At 42.1% G+C, this 21,472-nt stretch overlaps 1 protein-coding gene across 3 annotated transcripts in view; it reads right to left on the reverse strand.

Annotated features, from left to right (window-relative positions):
• Positions 1–21,472, reverse strand: part of flna (filamin A, alpha (actin binding protein 280)) — a 46,903-nt gene that overhangs the window by 9,441 nt on the left and 15,990 nt on the right. For 2 of the 3 annotated variants that reach the window (XM_020617216.1, XM_020617214.1), the window contains exons 3-32: positions 18,206–18,457; positions 17,135–17,232; positions 16,133–16,280; positions 15,740–15,858; positions 15,563–15,640; positions 14,215–14,377; positions 13,907–14,107; positions 11,148–11,285; positions 10,449–10,575; positions 10,227–10,363; positions 9,915–10,111; positions 9,421–9,534; positions 9,109–9,252; positions 8,880–9,003; positions 7,959–8,119; positions 7,743–7,833; positions 7,280–7,449; positions 6,555–6,672; positions 5,750–5,862; positions 5,501–5,650; positions 5,044–5,362; positions 4,677–4,850; positions 4,415–4,577; positions 4,141–4,301; positions 3,730–3,897; positions 3,481–3,604; positions 3,203–3,359; positions 2,931–3,120; positions 1,348–1,371; positions 596–843 (exon numbers count right to left, since the gene is read on the reverse strand). In XM_020617216.1, coding sequence (XP_020472872.1) covers positions 596–843; positions 1,348–1,371; positions 2,931–3,120; positions 3,203–3,359; positions 3,481–3,604; positions 3,730–3,897; positions 4,141–4,301; positions 4,415–4,577; positions 4,677–4,850; positions 5,044–5,362; positions 5,501–5,650; positions 5,750–5,862; positions 6,555–6,672; positions 7,280–7,449; positions 7,743–7,833; positions 7,959–8,119; positions 8,880–9,003; positions 9,109–9,252; positions 9,421–9,534; positions 9,915–10,111; positions 10,227–10,363; positions 10,449–10,575; positions 11,148–11,285; positions 13,907–14,107; positions 14,215–14,377; positions 15,563–15,640; positions 15,740–15,858; positions 16,133–16,280; positions 17,135–17,232; positions 18,206–18,457 — 4,571 coding nt within the window. The remainder of the gene's footprint in view (positions 1–595; positions 844–1,347; positions 1,372–2,930; positions 3,121–3,202; positions 3,360–3,480; positions 3,605–3,729; positions 3,898–4,140; positions 4,302–4,414; positions 4,578–4,676; positions 4,851–5,043; positions 5,363–5,500; positions 5,651–5,749; positions 5,863–6,554; positions 6,673–7,279; positions 7,450–7,742; positions 7,834–7,958; positions 8,120–8,879; positions 9,004–9,108; positions 9,253–9,420; positions 9,535–9,914; positions 10,112–10,226; positions 10,364–10,448; positions 10,576–11,147; positions 11,286–13,906; positions 14,108–14,214; positions 14,378–15,562; positions 15,641–15,739; positions 15,859–16,132; positions 16,281–17,134; positions 17,233–18,205; positions 18,458–21,472) is intronic. The other variant, XM_020617215.1, reaches the window with a different exon arrangement.

The following is a 21,472-nucleotide window of genomic DNA, read 5'->3' on the forward strand; positions in this document are numbered from 1 at the left end:
CTGATTGCATTATATCCTCCACGGACATCCGTTAATAGATCCACCTTTAACATTTCCATCCAGGCAGCCATGACAAGGTTTGTGACATTTATTAAATTATACCATATGCTAGTATCTGCATTTATTTTAAGTACTATTCATTGCTTCTGTAAATGAATATTATTACTGTTCTGGATTTACTTGTCTGTACCAATTAAGAAAATGGTTTCTACCACTGTTTTAATCAAGATAAATTTATATGTTACCTTATATTTGATCCAAAAATCTTTAAAAAAACTGAGATGGTCTCTTCTGTGTCAGTGTAAAATTAGCCTTATTAGTTATTTAAATATCTCATAGAAAACTTCTCTGTAAACTGCTCTGTAATCTTTAAGCAGTAGAGGAGGGCTATCAATGATTTTTTTTCTCCCACTCAGAATCCACTCTGCCTTCAGGTTGGCTGTAAAGTTCTCCTTTGCATTATATATCATGAAGTGTCTGGTTTTGCCCGTCTGTTCTTGTTGATTAAATATAGCCATTTTTAACAAGGTGTTGCAGTAAAATAGCTCAGGCCACCTATCCTGGAGAAATAAAGATTGAAATGCACATTACTCACCGTAACTTGGAAGGGACTGTTAGGGATGTGCTCCCCTCCAAAACGGACGCAGATGACATACTCGCCAGGCTGCGGCGCCGTGTAGAAAATGTCAAAAGTGCCGTCCTCATTTTCAACCACGTCCACATCGAGTTCTGCCCCCTCAGGTGTGACCACACTGCAGGTTACCTTGCCTTTCCCAGCAGCCTTGGCATCCACTGTGATGACTGTCTGCTCACCAATCTGGATAGTTGGGCCAACACCAGCACCTTAAGAATTCAGAAAAGGTCAGTGTCGAGATGTGATTGTTATGTTTTCATCTTACTGGGAGCCAGACACGCACTCCTTTTCACACACACATTCAGCATGCACATTCCACAACCATGAGACCAGGTTAAAGTTGGATGAGATCTAGTCTTGTTATTTCCATCTAATCTAAGTTGTTACCATCGACTCATGTTATCATACAGGTTCCATGTAGAACTTAAAGCTAGATTAGCCACAATGCCATTTCACCATGCCATCCTACCTACACTGTTAGTCCATTAGTCTGTCCAATGAAAATGTGAGAGGGAAACGGACAAATAGTTATAAGAGAGGAAACAGTACAGAGGATGGGAGGAAATAATATGAGAGAGAGAAATATAAGAGGAAGTAGAAAAAGTGAGAGAGATGGGATATCCTGCTAAAAGCTGGTGCCACTATCCTCCATGCTGACAGAAAGAAAAGGTAGAGTAGTTCCTCTACATTACAAAGTCGTTCAGTAGGCTTACCTAACCCGTGACCGCCGATTGAGACTGATAATAGGAACGGTGAGAAGCAGGGCAGCGAGGAAAAAAGTGACAAATAAAAGACAGTCAGGTGGGGGTGGGGGTGGAGGGAGGCAACAACTGTGCTCCAGGAACATGGATGAAAACAAACGGGTGATGGTGGAGTGTAAAGCAGGGAGGGGGTGTATGTATGTGTTTGTTGGTGTTTGTACAGCAGGGGAAGTGTAACTGAGGAGCACAGCGTGAGGAACACAACATACTGATGCATGAAAGATAATATGAGCAGCAGGTACACTGAGATGTTCGTTTTCACAACTGATTTAGGCTTTAAAAATATCAGGAAATAATTGTTTACTTTATAAAACAATAGCTTAACATTTTAAGAAATACACTGCTTCACTTTTTTGTTGACAGTTAGGTGAGAAGATCAATACCACTTTCATATCTAGCATTAAAAAGGAAGCTAGAACCAGCAGCCAATTAGCTTAGCATATTCTCTGGAAGTGGAAACTACCAGCCTGCTTACCAATTAGCACACACACCTCATTTGTCTAATCCATACAATAATCAAAATGTAAAAACAAAAAGTTGTGGAATTTGTGTGTTAAAAAAAAAACAACATAAGACCTAGCCGTTTCCTCTTCTTTCAGTCATTATGCTAAGCTAAGCTACCTACTTAGTGGGCCCAGTTTCATAATTGACAGATTTTTCACAGAACTCTCTGGAAGAAACGGGTCAACAGGAGGGCAGAGAAGGTTTCTGCAGTCCCCTCACAACCTGGACACAAACTGTTTGAACTCCTCCCCTCTGAATGGCACTACAGGGCACTGTACACCAAAACAACCACAGTTTCTTCCCCCTTGCCATCACTCTGATGAGCAATTAATCAATTATGACCCACATTTGTGTAACAGAACAGCAGCCCCCAGTGCAATCACCTGTAAATACAACTACCGCACATAGCTATACATGTGAACAGACTTCCTCCCTTTTTCCTTCCTATTCTCTTCACATTTTAGATGTGCATAGTTCCTACTTTCTTGTTGACTTACAAGAGCACATCAAGAGCCTCTTCACTGGAGACAAACTCGTGTGTTTCAACATACTTGGCTAATAAAAGTGATTCTGAAAGGAAATGGCTTTCATAATAAGATTAACTATTGTTGTAAACATTAAAATTAAGTGTGCACAATCTAAATTTTTTTCTTAGAGGGAAAATGAGCAGCTCATTTGTGTTTATTACAAAGTAGGCACCATCTTCTGAGCTGCCTTTAGTGCAAAAGGACCTTGTTCACTGGAAAATGTGATGAACAGCACCTGGATGCAACATCTGGATGTGTGGGGGCGTAAGACTCAAAAAGCTGGTCTGCCTCTGAAAAATCTGGATGCATTGTGTGCAACAGTAAAATTCATCATCATACAGACTCTCTTCTGAAGACCTAAGAAAAACCAACCAACAATACAATGATTGTTGGTCAATTCAAGTCAGAGTACTGCCACCTCTCACTGTAAAAATTAAATGTACGAGTAAAACCTGTTCAAACATCCCCGCTATAAGAAACAAACGTACAGTGGTCTAACTGTACCTGTGACAGTGCACTTGCTGGCGTCTCCAGTGGGCAGGGCCCTGATACGGTAGGGTGAATATGGGATCTCATCCCCTCCATACTTAATGAGAATGGTGTATCTGCCAGTCATGTCCGGCACATAGGACACCAAGTAGGTCCCGTCATGGTTGTCACGGATGTTGGCCTTTTTAGGCTTCCCCTCTGGGTCCTACAGGGGGCGGTTAACCCAAAGTTTTACCAAAATAATTACTTTTCATTTTTATTATGTTTCATCACATGTGAGCACTTACAGTGATCTGCACTGCCAGCAGTCCCTCGCCTGCATCTTTGGCATCGATGGTGAACTCGACAGGCAGAGAGGCAGGCACTCCTGTGGTGTTGAGGCCGGGTCCGCTGGCACGCACCTTACTGGCATCGTGGGTGGGCAGCACCTTCACCTTGTAGGGGCTGACAGAGGGAGCAAGAGGAGAGACTGGCTGAACACACAAAAAAAAAAACTGCAAAGGAATAAAAATATTTAGGCTTGAAAATGTTGATTCTGTGTGCGTTGAACACTTTCATGTCTTACCTGCGTGGTATCTCCTCATCAGCATACAATACGTTAATGGAATAGGGTCCTTCTTTGGTGGGAACGTAGTTGACTGTGTGAGTCTGGTCACCATTATCCACCACTTCCACAGGCTCCACCATGCCTGAACACGAACACACACACACACACAACCAAGTGTTAAAAGTGTTTAAAGTCTTGGGATTCATTTTGTGACTATTACAAAAGCACAAGGTTTACTCATGAACACAAATGTTAGAACATGCTTACCTTTTGGTCCTTGTACGCGGACCTGCAGTGGAGCCACTCCAGCTTTGGAGGCATCTACTGTGAATGCCTGAGGAATGTTGGCTCTGACATTGTTGCCCAGGCCTGGACCCTGGCACTTCACCTTGGTACTGTCCACCACATCGCTGACTGGCACAGAAAAGGGACTACCTGCACAGACAAAATGTAAAAAAGGTAGAAAAGTTATTTTCAAGCACCCCAGCAGTTTAGCAAGCTGAGGTAGTGACACTAAAGAAATGAGCCTTTACACTGTAATAAAACCCCATCAGTGCTAAATTAACTTTCATTTCAATTCTTAAAAAAATACTACACAGAACACATTCAACATGATGACAAGAATCTGGAAGTGTTTCCTGACAGTGATAATTCTCCCCAGCTGTAACAGCTCAGCACCTTTGATGGGCTGTCCTCCATAGGTGATGTTGAGGTTGTATGTGCCAGGTTCATATGGGATGTACTCCACACTGCAGCTGCCGTCCTTGTTATCAGTGCAGGACATTTTGGCCTCTGATGGACCCTCCATTGCCAGACCAAGGCCACCAGTACCTGCTCCTCTGTAGAGTCAAGGTGACAGATGTTAAAAATAAAAGCAGCAGACATTTCAGTGATAGTGATAGTTATATTTTCCACCCTGAACTCTTGTAGGTGAAATGAAACATTCACTTACCGGGTTTCCACTGTGAACTTGTTGGGCTTGTTGGTGGTGCCGCCTTTCAGGCCAGGACCGTGTACACGGACACGAGAGGGATCACAGCCTTCAGTGACGCCAACACGGAATGGACTCTTAGGGACTGAAGTGCCATCATAGCAAACCTCCACACTGTGCGGGCCTGAAGTACACACACACACACAAAACAAGTGTCTAACTCGTGTACTGGAGGATCCCATAACAAATCTACAGCTTCTGCACACATTATGTCTGAGCTCACCCTCCTCATAGGGCGTGTACTCGACATTGTAGGTTCCATCTCCGAGGTCGGTGATCAGGGCGTCCGTACGGCTGCCAGACGGGTTGCTGATGCGAGTTTTGATGTGGTCGCCCCCGGTCTGGGTGAGAGAACGAGCATCCACAGTGAAGTCTGTAGTCGCTTCACGGAAAACACCTAATAACACAAGATGGGGAACACGCAGCGTGCAGGTTTAGGGATTCACCAGTCAAATCCAATGTCTGATAATTATGTATCCCTAATTGCATTAAAAATATATACTGACAGTAATTGTTGCAGTATGCCAACAACAGGATATACAAAGGGAAATGGAATGAAAATTAAAAATGGGCATAAGACAGCAGGTTACCTTTGCCCTCCACTCCGGGGCCGAACACACGGACTCCACTGGCATCCACCGCAGGCTCCACGTTGAGCCGAGCAGGGAAGTTGGGCACATCCTGGCCACCATAGCGGATGGTGAGAGTGTACGAACCAGGGTAGAGGGGGATGTAGGTGATGGTGTAGGTCCCGTCTCCGTTGTCCTGAATGTGAACCTCAGCTGCAGTGCCGCTGTCTGAGATGATCTCGATGGTTAGCTCAGCAGGGCCGGCGTTGGTACAGTCCACAATGAACTCTCCCGTCTCCCCGACCTTGGCACGCTCCAAGCCTGGGCCAGAGCATCGTACCTGAGAGGAGGAACAGATAATCAATGACTACAAGTGTGGCGGCAAAAATTACTGCCAATTTAATTTACATGTCATGATTCATATTTTATTTGTTCTATAAATATCTAATAATATTGTCTGTCAATAACTGTGGCTAACCTTGGAGGGGTCTGAGGCAGGGTAAGCTGTGGGGGTGAAGGGTGATCCAGGGATTGGCGCTCCATCGTAGCTCAGGTCAACCTGGTATGGCCCTGCCTCCCGGGGGATGAACTTCACCTGACTGGTCTCTGGGCTCAGACCTGGTTCAACCTGGATCAAGAAATATGAACAGGTTTGTTGGAGCATTTGTGCATCTTATGTTGATGCAAGATTGTAAAAGTGTTTTCATAAGAGGGTAAAAATCCGTACCTTGCTGGCCACTGGCTTCCCTGATGGTCCGGTCACTTTGGCAGCGACCTTGCCCTGACCGCCAGCGCCCTTTGTTTTGACAGTCACTTCCTGGTCTTTGCCTACAGTCATCTCTACAGAGCACACAGAGCAAAGAGGGCACTGAACACTAGATCAGGCTGGAAAAAGTCTAGTCTAACATCCATTCATGTTTAATACAGTGGATGTTTCACAATGACAACCACAAAAAAAAAAAAAAAAAAGAAAAAAGACAGCTAATGATACAAATATGTTTCACGATGTTTAATTTACCTATTCAAAACTTTGAAATAGTACTATGAACTATTAATTCTGTAAGTTTTCCGAGACTTGTCAAAATTTTGACAGATTAATACATTTAAAATATGACTGTCAGAAATTGTACTTAATTATGAGCCAAATTCAAAATAACTACATATCTCAGTTCTGTCTAACCCGCTGCTCCATTCTCATTTCACTGATTGGACTCCAGGTTTGCCAACACCTGACTTTAGCTGACGTTTAGTGACACCAGAAGCCTGGTGCTGCCATGACTTTTTCCACCATCACTGTGCATGTTTAATGGCTGTGATCAATAAAGACATGAAGGATCATGACTGTTTGTGTTTTATCAGTTTAGAAATATTGCGTTTGTTGATATTTGCGAAGATCAGATCACATTTCATAACTAATTTATGCAGAAAACTGCAAACAGTGCCATTACTTCTTGCAACTGTATGCAAAAAAATCCTGCTTTATCTGAGGACCGAAATCAAAAGGCACAGAGGTACATTGACAAAGTACGTACTGTCTCCCAGGCCTGCGACATTGATCTTGCTGAGGTCCATTGTAGGCGCCACAGCAACATTGAAGGGGCTCTTGGGTATGTGATCTCCACCATAGGTCACAGCAACTCCCAGAGGACCCTGGAGCAGGAACAGCAGCAGTGACAGATGTGATCACAGTTTTGGGTGCAGAGAATAATGCTGACTTGACTTGTAATGTAATATAAACCTTAACATAAAGCAGAGTAACAGCTGCTATACACAGCATGTTTCTGTATGAAGAAAGCAACTTGCAGTTTCAAACAGTCTGAAGATATGTCAGACTACAATAACTGTAGTCCAAACACCTTAATGCTCACAAGAAAATTCTCAGATTTTTTTTAATGCATGGATACTGTAAAATTTTGTCCATGACTGGATCCAATTAAAGTGACTGTTTGGCCATTTGGGATATTATTCACTTTCTTGCCATTTGAAGATCAACATTTCTTAAGCTCAATAATTTACACACTTAAAAATACTGCAAAACTACAACTTTTTTTATACAACCATTTCTGCTTGTGTACAAATTAAATGGATGAGACAATATGGTAGGAGAAATCCATTACCTTTGGACATAACAGCCAATGTCTTCCCAGTTTTGTCTTTTGCCAAGTTAAGCTAAATGCCTCCCATTTGGTGCACTTCCCAAAATGCCCGACATATGGCAGAGACCATAGTTGGGTAGCTAGTGAGGTCTTCACATTACCTGCTGCACAGGGGTGTACTTCACAGTATGCGTGTTGTCGTGGTTGTTGATGATTTCAAAGTCCTTGACAGCTTCTCCTTTGGCTGGGCTGCTGAAGTTGCAGTCCAGGTTTGCCTTTCCCGCTCCCTTAGTGCCCACAGTGAAGTGAGTGGGCTTGTTTAGCTCAACACCTGACAAAGAAAATCACAGTTCATATGAGTCTGGACTAAAATTAAATAGTGTCAACATTTCTGCATTAATTCCAACTGCACTCTATCTCAAACTACAGTTTCAAGCATCTACTATCAATTAATATACTTTTTGGTGTTTGGTTTTGATTGCAATAAATGGTAAAACTGGGTAGCTGCTATGAGCTGAGATCACAAGCATAGCTTAACAGAAAACGAACAGGGTGGCAGATTTAAATATGGAAATAAAAAAGTAATATTTTACAACCAACATCTTACTAAATAGGTGCTCTTACCAGTGCGGCTTAGCCCTGGTCCCTCTGCCTTGACTTTGCTGGCATCATGGGAAGGATCCACTTTGATCCTGATAGGTGTCATTGGAATAGCCTAAACAAATATAAGCAACACAGCGTTCAAGCGCACATACATTAAAAACAGCACACACACTCCTCAGACATCGGCCATACACTTGCAATCATTCATAATGCAAACAATTTATGATTCAAACCTACCTGGTCAGCAAACAGGACCATGATGGTATAGCTGCCTGCTCCAGGAGGAGTGTATTTGACAGTGAACGTGTCGTTGTCATTCCTAATTATGTCAAAGTCGATGTCTGCCTCTGCGGGTCCCACCACTCCGGGGGCGCACTTGATTCCTATGCTGATGTCACCTGAGGACAGGAGACAAAGATCATTGTAACAGGTCAACTATTTCAGCTGAAGCGCCACAGCCATGTTGCGTCAACAGTATTGTGTTAGTTCAGCTAATGGGTCAAGGGAAGAAACCTATAAGAAGAAAAATATTGTCAGCTGCATTAATTAATTCTTTGGCCACCAGCATAAACACAGCAGGGACATTTGAACACATCATAAAGCTGTTCGGGCAAACTTATTAGCAAACTGTTAACAACACATGTAGCAAAATTAACATTCATCAGTTGTGTTTCTGGTCACCTGATGACTGTACAACCAATATTCTCTCTGCTCTCAACTTTGTTGTGTTCACCACTCCTGAGGGAAATATGTGGCTAATTAGCTGTTCAGCACTAGCTAGACGCTGACACTGTCCATGCATCATTTGATGGTGTGCAGGAATTGCACTGAGCTGTTTTGCAGAGAACAGCTGCCTAACATCTGCCTGGAACAACAAAGTTGAATTTGTGGTCTGGAAAAACATAACAGGCTGCAAGACACTAAAATGCTCTGAAAACTGCAGTTGTGTGACAACTATTTATGGTTTATAACCTCATTTACTCTACACATAGCAATGCGATCCACATTGCTGATACATAAAATAATTACTGCAGCTTTAAATATGTTGCAGATTTCGTGTCAACATTTCTATGGCTTGTAAAACAAATTATGCAGTGGCAGAAGAGCTGTGCTGTGATTTATTGAGTGAAAGGATGCAACAGTTTTACGTTGCTTTACCTTGACCAGCCTCTGCGCAATCGACGGTGAAGTAAGTTGGCTCGAAGGCTTTGAGGCCAGTCTTAGCTACCCCAGGACCTGACACCTTCACCTTGTTTGGATGACAGCCTGCTCCGATATTCATCTGTGATCAAAAATACAGCAGCTTAAGAAACTTTGTGATAAAAGGTCCTTTGAATAATGTCCGAAAAAACAAGCTGTTTAAATGGGTGTCTGTGCGTGTGCTCACTCTGAATGGGCTGTCAGGGATGTTGACTCCTCCCCAGGAGACCATGACAGTGTGTTTTACTGGTTTCCGTGGGGTGTACGTACAGTTGTATGTGCCATTGCCATTGTCCTTAACCTGGACATCCACAGGAAGGCCTTCACCGTCCTGTGCAGAAGTGGAAAAGCAGTTAAATGAGACTACATTTTAAATAGAATATATCAACAGTATCATAGGTGTGTAAAACAAAAACAGATATTTGTGGCACATGATCCCACACACACACACACACACACACACACACACAGCCATATGCTGAAAACCACACAGCCTTACCTGAACCACAACCTTCATTGGAGCTTTTCCTCCCTGCTTGGCATCGACTGTGAACTCAGTGGGTTTTCCAACAGCCAAGCCACTGCTTTGAAGCCCTGGACCATACGCCTTGACCTGGAATCAATTCATGGGGCTTTAGGGAATAAACGTCTACACTTGAGCAACATGCTGCTCCCATGCAGCATACATTCTGTTATATGCTTATATATTTATTATATTGCTGCATCTGTTGCTGCTTAAAGTGCCTTAGATTTTGTGTTATCTACTTTATATTTCATTTGTATTTTGTGGCATTCATATGGACAGCAAAATAAGAATTTCATTGTACAGGGAAACACATTTCCTAACTGTGCATATGACAAAATAAACACTTTGAACTTTGAACAACAGCGGAAATTACTTAACATTAAGCAAAATACTATCAGTTTGAAATTCTAAGCCTGTTTTGCAGTTGCACAACATGTAGGTATAAATGGCCCTGCCAGTGTTCATACTTTGTCAGGGTAGAAGTCTTTGCCTGGTGGGTTGACAATCTCAGCCATAAAGGGAGAGTGCTGGATGTCTTCACTGTTACACAGCACATGCACAGCATACTCTCCAGGCTCGGTGGGCCAGTAACGCACGTCACAGGATCCATCGCCCTTGTCGTCACATTCGATCTTGGCCTGAGATGGACCTTCCACGGAGAAACCTAAACAGGGAACAAGAAAACAAAGCTTAAAAGAGCCATCAGTGAGTAATAGAGGGTAATACCGCAAATTTATCTACGGTGCAAGTTATTTCCACCATCTCTCTGGATGACTTACCCAGTGTACCGACATTGTCCCCAACAGCCTCCACCACAAAGTCAGCAGATTTGCCAACAATACCGCTCTCCAGGCCCGGACCCCAAGCCCTCACCTTCTGCTGTCCAGCCTCAGAGCCAATCTTCACCTCAATGGGACTAAAAGGAGCAGAGAGCAATCAGTCACAATGAGCCAGTGTAGGTAGCTAAAATGTAGTATTAGTTTCCATCCGAGTGTGTGCACCTGCGCGGGATGTGCTGTCCTCCCCAGGTAATGGTGATGGTATATGTTCCAGGTGTGGTGGGGTAATACTCAAATTCATACACACCATCTCCAAGATCTTTCCTTTTACATGGCTCCTCAAGACCCTCTGCAAAGACAGTGAAGCACATTAAACCAGTTTCTCTTCACTGCCCAAATTAAAAAAAAAACCTATTGTTGCTTGTTCATGGAGGCATGATAAACACATTTTAAGCACTGTATGATTTATTCCATCAGGGCATGCAAACAGCTTGCAGATGTTTAAACTTGCTTTAACCTACACTAATTTTTTTGGGCACTTGGTGGCAACACAAGTTTTAAACACAACATACCATTACTTATTATATATATCATAGTTAAAGGATTTTTGGGTTGCTTCCCTCATCTGAACTAAGGGTCTATGGATATACAGTAGATCATATGAAAAAGGACTATAAAGCTACTGGAGGCATTTTTTCCAGCATGTCAGCTAATAAGAGCCGGTAAGCTTATTTAATGTAAAAATATTGATTAATGTAGCATTAAATCCAGTACAATTTTTTTCTAATTGTCTAAGAATTTTTAATTTATGCTTCATCAGTGGTTTACAATCAACTTGCAGACCTTGTCTAAAGTGATTCTGTCATAGTTGGAATTGATAAATTATCTGGCAATAGTAATAAACAAGACAGTGTGACTCACTGGGGCCCTTGATGGAGACTTTGAGCTCTCCAGTGCCAGCTCCTTTGGTGTAAACCTTAAAGTCTGCAGTTTCCTTCACCCTCAGGCCCTTTGGCTGCAGACCACGGCCCTTAGCTCTGCAGAGGCTGGGGTTACATGCTGTGCAGAGACACACACAATGAAAGAGAGAGAAACAGACACAGCTGTCAGTATTCCAACTCCAACATCATTACCACAAGTGTTCAGAGGTGGTTTCAATAGGGGGAAGAGTAATGAGGTGCGGGGTGAATTAAACAAAACCAAAAACACTTCCATCCGAATGGCACATCAATCACCGATAAAGACTTTCACTGCTTTTAAATAACCCTCCCGCCCTGCACACCCATCTGTGTCTCTTACCCCCAAGAAAGTCATAAAACACAGTAAAGGAAATGAGGCTTTATCTCCACACAGGAAGTGGGGTATCTTTCCTATCTTGTAATTAAATGTGTATAAAGTGGGAGCTGCTGAGTCAGTTGGACGCTCTGCAGGAAGCAAAGGAAACCTCACAGGAACAGAGCCTAGTGAAAGGGCCACGAGATCTTTTCCAGGGAGTGGACTAATTATTGTTCTTAAGAAAAAGGATACTGCTATACGCATGTTATGTTACTTTTATGACCTATGTGATTAAAACTGCAGTTTGCAAGAAAGGAGATGCTCCTCAAATGTTACCCTGAACTGCAGATAACTGGAAAATAATTCCTTAAAATGGCATCATCTTAAAACAAATGGGTGGTAAAGCTGTTTTGATAGCAAGTCCCTGTATTTTCTAATGAAGCTCTTTTTACAGCTAATGGCTTCATTAATGGTTGTTTTATAGATCTGCTACTAGCCAGTGATGAGAACAACTTTTCTCATCAATAAAGAATGGTAAAATTATATAGAGCCATTACTTCTAAGCTCTTCGTAAAGGGTGTGTCATTAGAAAGGAGTTCAGAAATGGTGCTCACCAATATTAGTGTTTAATTCTTGTCTATTAACCATTTTGTTCTTTTGATACACGTCAAGGTCGCACATATCCAATTCAATGTAAAGGTAGTCCTACCACACATCTGTCATTACAATTGCTAGAAAATGCATCATTGCACCAAAAGCTATATTTTAAACAAAGCTGGCTGTGCAGTATCAACTCACTCCTTTGTGCAATGTGTCACTATGCGAACCTAAGACCACTGGTGAGCTGGAAGACAAGAGGTATCCATTTCCTGGTGGTGGTGGTATTCCTCCAGCTAAATGTGAGCATATGTTGGTGAATGTCTTAACCCATGAGGAAACACTCTGCTATGTTGAAATCTCCTAATAAGGAAATAAGGTACCGGGGATGCCTGAGTCGTGTTGAATTGCCCAGAGTTGCAGGCAGATGACTTGGACCACTAGGGGTGTGATGATACACAATATTGGAGTACAATTTTTAAGACACTGGAGGTGCATTTTGAAATGTTTTAACTAATCATCTTGTAATGAATGTCACTTCAGTTCTACCTTCCAAGTACGACTTATCATATGCAGTAAAAGACAACAATATGCAGCACTGTAAGAGAGTTTTGTCACAACCTCAACTGACTGACTTCTCAGGTGTGATTTCACGAGTCTCTTCAGCCCTTATAACTATGCTTGAGCTTCTAATCGAGTTTCAAAAGGTGTGGAAAAAGGCACTGGACAGTGACATCATCCAGTAAAGGTGCTGCATTGGCCAATCAGGTAGGGAGACGATCGGGATGTGGACATCCACAGGAGGAAGATTATTTTGTTTACCTTGTTAGCATGAGCAATCGCCGTTATTCACTGTTGAATTTGGGCCACAGGTAATGCACCATAATGTTATCACTTTCATTGCATTTTCATTAGTGTTGGATGTTAAATGGAGGAATTTAATCAGTGCTCACACACTGGTTTATAGAATTGGTGCAAAGGTAGAGTAGCAGCATGGCTAACCAAAACACAATGGAAACATGGGAGCTGGAAACTCAGACTCGTCACAGAGTGGCCGTAACTTGCATACCTACAAAACTCCCCCAAAACCCCTCACCCCCTGACCAACGCAGCCCTGTGCGTTAAAACACAGCAGGGAGATGCACTTTTGCCAGATTGTCAACATATGCTCACACTCCATCACACTGGCCTGGTTCTGTTATGTAATGATAGCACATGCCAGCTTTTGCCTCGACAAGAAAGAGTGGCACATTTTAATATGGTGAGATCTCGTCACACCCCTACAGGTCACACATGTAAAGCAAGTCTACAAAGCAGTCAAGTAAAGACATGCAACTCCATCAAGTCACATACACAGGAAATTAAATAAATAAAGGCAATCAAGTAACTAACACGGGCACACAACTGACCACCACACACACGCACACAGTGGGTACCCAAGAGAGATCCCAGGAAACAGGAAATGACAGCAGAAGGAAGAGGCCGTTCCAGAGAAAGGACACACACCTCCAGGCCGCTATCAAAGAGAAGAAGGGGAGGGAAGGAGGAGAGAGGACATCCAGAACTGTGGCAGGAAAACGCAGCAAAGACAAGTGAAGGAAAAACAGCACAGTGGACACATTTAAGGTTTTAAAAGACTCAGTGAAATTTCTTAGAGCTGATATTCAGAAGCTGAGATCTTAGATTTTCATTAATGCAACTCTGATGATTTACAGGGAATATCTCAACATTAAAGCACAGAATGTTTCAGGAACCTTGTATACAAACTCACTTATAAACAAGGTTTCTTAGAGATCGCAAACGCTTACCCTCGCCCACATTGACAGTGAAGGGACTCTTGCTGATCTGGCCGCCAGCGAAGGTGACGTAGATGGTGTGCTGGCCCTCCTGGGTGGGTTTGTAGGTGCAGCGGTAGCTGCTGTTGCCCTTGTCCTCGATGTTACAAGTCACTGTGTTCTTCTTGCCAGCAGGGTCCATGATCACCACCTCCACCTCACCGACACCAGCACCTGAGATAATCGGGAGGGTGATGAGGGGATAAAACATCAAGGAAAAAATAATTTGTTAAAACATGTTAAATCCAGGCAGACACTTCATCTCACATCATCAGCGTTACCTGCTGTGTAGACGTCAAAGTAGGTAGCCTTGTTGGCGATGTTTCCTGAGGGCTCAATGCCCGGTCCCTGGGCCGTGGCCTTGCTGGAGTCTCCCTGAGCCATTCCAACCTCCACCTCGAAGGGGCTCTTAGAGATGTGCTGCCCTGCAAACAACACTGTCACCTGCAAAGCACAAAGGAGAGTGAAACTTGTGTTTGGAGCCCTCAGGTTACAGAGTATATGCTCGTCTTGAAAATCTTAAGACACTGAATTCAATGTCCTCAAAAAATAAAAAATAAAAATCTAACTTGCATCTTTCCCCTTTTCTGCAGTAATGCTAGTTTTAAATTTTTTTTGTGTTTGACTGTGGGCAGCTGGAAAACATTATATATCAGTAATTAAAAAAACAGGATTGCTGCGTCAGTGGACTGTCATTCTTCACAGAATTTTATTTCCATTTACACCACTGATGCAGGATAAAGTCACACCCCCTGATCACGCATGATTAAAACTGTTCAAGTGTGCACCTGCGGGAACAACAGAGGGGAAGAGGCTTATGAACAGAATTAAAATGAACAAATATTCTTTTTTAGATGCTTGAATTAAAAGCTGCATTTATCTTCTCATGCTTTGTTAATTGTAGCTAAAAGGCTGAATACTAATGTTAATTTTAAGTCAGAAATTGGCATATAAAAAAGTTAAACATGGTAAAATTGGTTAATTCATTTTCTGGAGTTTTACAATGGGATATTTTCAAAAGGTTAAAGTGACAAAATACAAGTTTTCTAGCCAATCAGATAAATGCCAAAAGAATGAAAACTACAGCATTTAGTATGATGTCATTAACCAAAGTGAACTTCCTGACTGACTGCCAGCAGCAGTAGATGTTTTCAAATCCTTTACTTAAGCAAAAATTATAATACTACAATGTCAAAATATATAGTCAAACTTCTGCAACAACAGTATCATCAGTTCAAGGTGCTTCAAGTTGGCAAAGTAAAAGTACTTGTTATGCTAAATAGCATCATGTCAAAAGGCATCATTACTGATGCGTTCGACTGTGAGAAACATTTTGTAGTAGAGTGGACTGGACTGGACTGGCAAAAACCTTGCTCATATAGAAACATTTCTCCCTATGATTGAGTCCTAAAATCTTGTGCTGCACTACAGTGAGAATATTTCAGTTCGTGTTCTTCCAATCAGCATGTGTTACTTGAAACAAGAGAAAAACAGTTTGCCTACTACTGACCACTACTGACTCCCAGCCTCCTGGACCTACACTATAAACAACCCACATGACCCAATGAGTGAGCCACATCACAGTGATGCAAGTTCAGTCTTGTGCTTTAAAATAAACCACAAACTCACCTTGTGCATGCCTGTGACTTTAGGGACATAGAACACCGAGTAGGTCCGGTTCTTGTCATTGTTGGCTGTCACTTTAGCCTGAAAGAAACATTTATTTTAAACTTATCCATGCTGTGGTGAACAAAGTTAGCAATACAGTATCTGGCAAAGACCAAACATCCCAAAATGATGTCTCACCTCCTCTCTGTGCCCCGCAGGGTCCTCCACGAAAACCAGGACCTCTCCCATTCCTGCACTGATGGTCTCGACGGTGAAGTCGGCTTTCTTCATTACAACATTACCAACAGGCTCGACTCCTGCAGGAAGGACAGATAGCAGCGTTAAACAATGGATTTGATCCTGGACTGACAGAGAGAGGGCTGCACCTACTTAACGCATACCATTTCAAGTCTATGTAAGTCACCATTAAGGCAGTGTCCAGAACAAGTTACAGTAAATGGATGTGCTTACATTCCTTCCTAGTGCCAGAGTCCAACCTCAGTTTATGGGTCCACAGCTTGTAAACATATAAATCCCCTGTTCTAAACTGATCCAGCTGCTCAGCACAACTGCAAATGAATGTGTGTGTACCTGGTCCATAGGCACGGGCCTTCTTGGGGTTGAGTTTGGGTCGGAGAGGTGCTCCAGGCTTCAGTTTAGCCTTGGGGAACTGGGACAGGTAGGTCATGACTGAATGTTCGTCCACGTTGGGGTCAACAATCTCTTCAGGGGTTATCACCTACAACACAAATAAACAAGGTTCTCCAAATTAAAGGGCAGTTTTATTCATCGTTAGCACATTTGCTGGTAAAAGAGAAGGGAGACTACAGCTGTGCAGCCTGAAGCATCACTTGATTAGCTGCTATGGAGACTGTTAGTCACATAAATCAACTGAGTTTTGTTGTGATTTAGTGATCAAAACCACATGCCAGCCTCTACCTCAGTGCGAAAAGTACCTGAAACAGACTCGCACGCAAACCACATGGCATCCACTCATATAGACACACACTGTCTGATTTTACAACCCACAAAGACTGCAGGGAAAGGACAAATCCAGTTTCTTTGCAGAAGCAGAGCTGAAGGCGGAAACAGCAGCGACCACAGAGCCAACTGTCAGCACGCCATGCTGTGCCAGCAGCAGACACTCTGCCAATCATGTCAACCTAACACTGTCAGACATTCACAAGATGGAGTCCAGAAGCAGCACAGTGAAACTAAAATTGGTGAATGCCTGTTAAAAAAAAAAAAAAAAAAAGGAAAAAAAAAGCCTATCAAAAGTGGAGCTTTTCATTCTGGTCAAACACCACAGGGGACAGAGGCTGCTTCTCTACTCGAGGGTCCTGGTTAAAAAGCATTACTTTTATAAGCTTAATTTATGTCAAATTAAAGATATTAATGTCACCTGAGCCACTACAGATACAATACTGGCACTGTTACACATTTGCCAGCATTAGCCACAATAAGCTTTGGTCATACAAGACTACATCGGCATCACGTCTTGCTGACAAATTTAACTCTTTATCTGTACAAAGAATTTGTTATTTCTTATTTCCAAAGACACACATTGCTCTGTTGTAATGCTACTTGTTTTACCTGTGGGATGCCCAGCCATTCGTCAGCTTGCTGCATGGCTTCCCGGGCGTTGTCCACTGGTTTAGTCTGATCCCACTGGTCCCAGTCAGGACACAGACCTGCAGGAAAGACGCACGAGAGTTGGATTTACCGGAGAAAGTAGTAGATTATAATGATAATATGACAAGTAGATCTACTAGGTAAATTTAAGCTACATTTAAAGCTGGCAAAGAACTGTTTATAACTATCATTTGGTCATAATGATATCATAGAATAAACACTTCGTATGTTGACTATGGCAAATCATGCAACATATTCTCAGTTATATTCTGCATTACTGCCCAGCAGAAGAAAGCAACTGCTGCTTTTTGCAAACACACAAATGAAAAGGAAAAACCTGAATAAATGAGTGGGCTCTTAAGTAAAGTTGCAACACTTTGTTATTAAAATGTGCCAGTGCATGTATTTCCTTCAGTACAACACAGTATTTCCATTGGATTAAGAACATTTAAGTAAATGAGAACTTCAGCACACAGGGAAACTGAGCCAGTAATTATGATCAACATGTTGACTTCAAAGTTACAGCCTTGACAACATCCAGCAGATAGAGGGAGAAACTTGCCTAATCTTTTTGAAGGTGAAATTGCACACCATTGGTGTGGGGTCATATCTGTCTGTGGCTCCACAAGATGTCTGCCCTTGAATTTATTCTCTGGATGTTATGATACTCCATTATCACACCAACATATTCTAGAAATGTGTCTGCATCAGCAGCTTTTTGACTTTTTTATAACCAGCTCTCAAACCTGGGGACTGTTATTTTTGGACACTGATAGAAACTGTTGTGAGAGGGAAGTAAAAACTTCTTCTGAATCCTTATCTCAGGCTTGAGCCTGTTGATGATCCACAGGTATGCCAAACATCCTGAGCATGTCAGTAGAAACCTCCTTTATGCCTCACTTTCCCTTCACCTACATCCAGCCTCCCCTCACTTCTTTTTTTCTACCACCCTGCTCCTCCTCTCGCCTCACAGGACATTTTATTTCTCCTGTTCAGCTCACCACCAGCCCTGTCCCCAGGGTTTCCCCTCACCTGGAGCACAGCTGTCAACCAGGGCACCCAAGGCCTGGCCGGTCTGCCAGTCTTTGCTGAAGTTGGTGATCGGAAGCTCGGGCAGCTTGTTCTGGATCCATCCCAGAAGCCTCTGCTTGGGCGTCTTCTGCTTGCTTTCTTCCGATTCCTCCTCCTCGTCCCACATGGGCATGGAGATGGAGTAGTGCAGGATCAAGGTCCAGATCAGACCCAGGATCAGCTTCAGGTTCCCATCCACGATGGCTTTAGAGTCTGGAGTCCAGAGGAAAGAGAGCAGGCAGATTTTGAGTCATGTTACCATGCCTAAACATTCATACAAACCTGAAGGGCAGACGGATACTTGTTGTTTAGGACGGGCTCTAGCAGAATAAAAAGACACCGATTTTTATCACAAGTTGAGAATTTGAATATTTCCAAGGAAGACTTTTAGATACAACCCTTCAAAATGCAATCCGGTCAAAATGACCACAAAGAACAGCGACTGGAGAAAAAGCAGCAAGAGAAGTGGATGAGTAGAGGAAGGACTCACATTCCTGTTGGATCTTTGAGCTTCTACTTAAACATGCATTTCAGAAATGAGTATCCGTGTATGAAATCTAAAAATCCCTCAGGAAGGTCTCTGCTATATTCTAACTAACGAATGGCTACATCTTTAAGGAGGAGTGGGATGCATACTTAGAAATCATTGTCCATGGTCTGGGAGAAACAGCCACAGTTTGTTGGCTTCCAACATGGTCCTTTATGACCTTCTGTACAGATTTCAATCTGACTTAAGACCACTCAAAGTGGTTAAGTACATTTCATCTAAATGTTGATTCAGGTAAAACAGTTTTGGTGCTGCTTGATCGTAGTGCAGCCTTTGGTAGTGGTTTGATTACCTGGCTGAGCGCTTTAGATGGTTCAGATCATACCTCAAAGGAAGGGGCTATGCCATTGTTGCCATAAATCTGAGCAGCTCTCGTGTCATTACTACTCAGCCTGTACAGTGCCTTGCGAAAGTATTCGGCCCCCTTGAACTTTGCGACCTTTTGCCACATTTCAGACTTCAAACATAAAGATATAAAACTGTAATTTTTTGTGAAGAATCAACAACAAGTGGGACACAATCATGAAGTGGAACGAAATTTATTGGATATTTCAAACGTTTTTAACAAATAAAAAACTGAAAAATTGGGCGTGCAAAATTATTCAAATCCACATAAGGGATGACGGCAACATTCATAGATCCTGGAATGCACAATGAGGGGCAATGTTCATTCCTATTACAGAGGCCCACTGAAATTTTTTTGAGGAAAAGCTGTGTTAGACTGCATATTGTTTATAGTAAAGTATTTTTATATACAAATATAAAAATGAAAATGTTTCTGGAGTGGGACTTTAATTAATTATAGAAGTTGTGCAGAAGCTGCCCATAGCTCTACACAGTGATCCATGTGTGTACTGTATGTGTTTCTATGCTGCTCCAAATGAGTCTGTTCTGGTTCAACTTGTCTTATTAAATGAGCTTAAAAATAAAGTGACACCTTAGTTATAAAACACTGAGCAGGCTGTAACACACAAGAGTGTGTGAAGAAAGCCATTTCTTAAAGATATCCATAAAAAGTGTTGTTTAAAGTTTGCCACAAGCCACCTGGGAGACACACCAAACATGTGGAAGAAGGTGCTCTGGTCAGATGAAACCAAAATCGAACTTTTTGGCAACACTGCAAAACGTTATGTTTGGCGTAAAAGCAACACAGCTCATCACCCTGAACACACCATCCCCATTGTCAAACATGGTGGTGGCAGCATCCTGGTTTGGGCCTGCTTTTCTTCAGCAGGGACAGGGAAGATGGTTAAAATTGATGGGAAGATGGATGGAGCCAAATACAGGACCATTCTGGAAGGAAACCTGATGGAGTCTGCAAAAGACCTGAGACTGGGATGGAGATTTGTCTTCCAACAAGACAATGATCCAAAACATAAAGCAAAATCTACAATGGAATGGTTCAAAACTAAACATATCCAGGTGTTAGAATGGCCAAGTCAAAGTCCAGACCTGAATCCACTCGAGAATCTGTGGAAAGAACTGAAAACTGCTGTTCACAAACGCTCTCTATCCAACCTCACTGAGCTCGAGCTGTTTTGCAAGGAGGAATGGGCAAAATTTAAGTCTCTTGATGTGCAAAACTGATAGAGACATACCCCAAGCGATTTACAGCTGTAATCGCAGCAAAAGGTGGCGCTACAAAGTATTAACTTAAGGGGGCTGAATAATTTTGCACGCCCAATTTTTCAGTTTTTTATTTGTTAAAAAAGTTTGAAATATCCAATAAATTTCGTTCCACTTCATGATTGTGTCCCACTTGTTGTTGATTCTTCACAAAAAATTACAGTTTTATATCTTTATGTTTGAAGCCTGAAATGTGGCAAAAGGTCACAAAGTTCAAGGGGGCCGAATACTTTCGCAAGGCACTGTATATGTTCCCTCTAGGACAAACCATGCGGAAAATAAAAATATCACATCACAGCTTATGCAGAAGAAATCCTGAATTACCAAATGACTAAATCACTGATCGACTGCAAATGCACTTCATTTTTCTACAATTAAAGAACAGACAGGAGTCTTTGTATTTGGCAACACGGAGGAAATATTCACCATTCAGCTTGATTACAAAACTTGGCCGTCAAATGTGAGCTTCAACAGCCACATCAAGGCTAAAACTAAATTAGCCTCTTTATGAAATGAAACAGGAGTAATTTAGAGGGCTCATGTTTAGGCAAGATTTAAAGAAATTCATTCATATGCCCATCTCCTGCAGGGTGTTGGCTGAAGTGTTGCTGGATTCTCTTTGGGGAAACACTCAGCCTCGAGAATGAAAACAGGGTGAAGCTTAACTTCTATACTGAAATAGGGCCAGTTATCACTGCAGTGTTATTTTTGTCTATTTGTATTTTATCTTATCTAATTTTATTCTATTTATTTAATTTTAAGTGTTCTAATGCATATTTGCAATGTGTAAAATGCTTAAAATTGCATGTGTTTCTGAAAGCTTCAATACAAATAAACTTGTCTTTAGAGTCTACTTTACTAATAGACATCTGACTAAAAAGTTGAAACTAAAACTTTCATCTGAGATGAAATAAGTAATCAGAAGAGGGAGAAACTGTGAAAGGAAAGTACCATGATGAGAGTACAGAAATTTTTCACATGAATCATATTGCAAGAGTTGCATACTATGAATGTTCACATGGGAACATCTGAGCAGGAATATTGTATGAATAGCT

This window comes from Monopterus albus, unplaced genomic scaffold (genome assembly GCF_001952655.1).
Source record: "Monopterus albus unplaced genomic scaffold, M_albus_1.0 scaffold187.1, whole genome shotgun sequence".
In the NCBI taxonomy this organism is placed as follows: domain Eukaryota; kingdom Metazoa; phylum Chordata; class Actinopteri; order Synbranchiformes; family Synbranchidae; genus Monopterus; species Monopterus albus.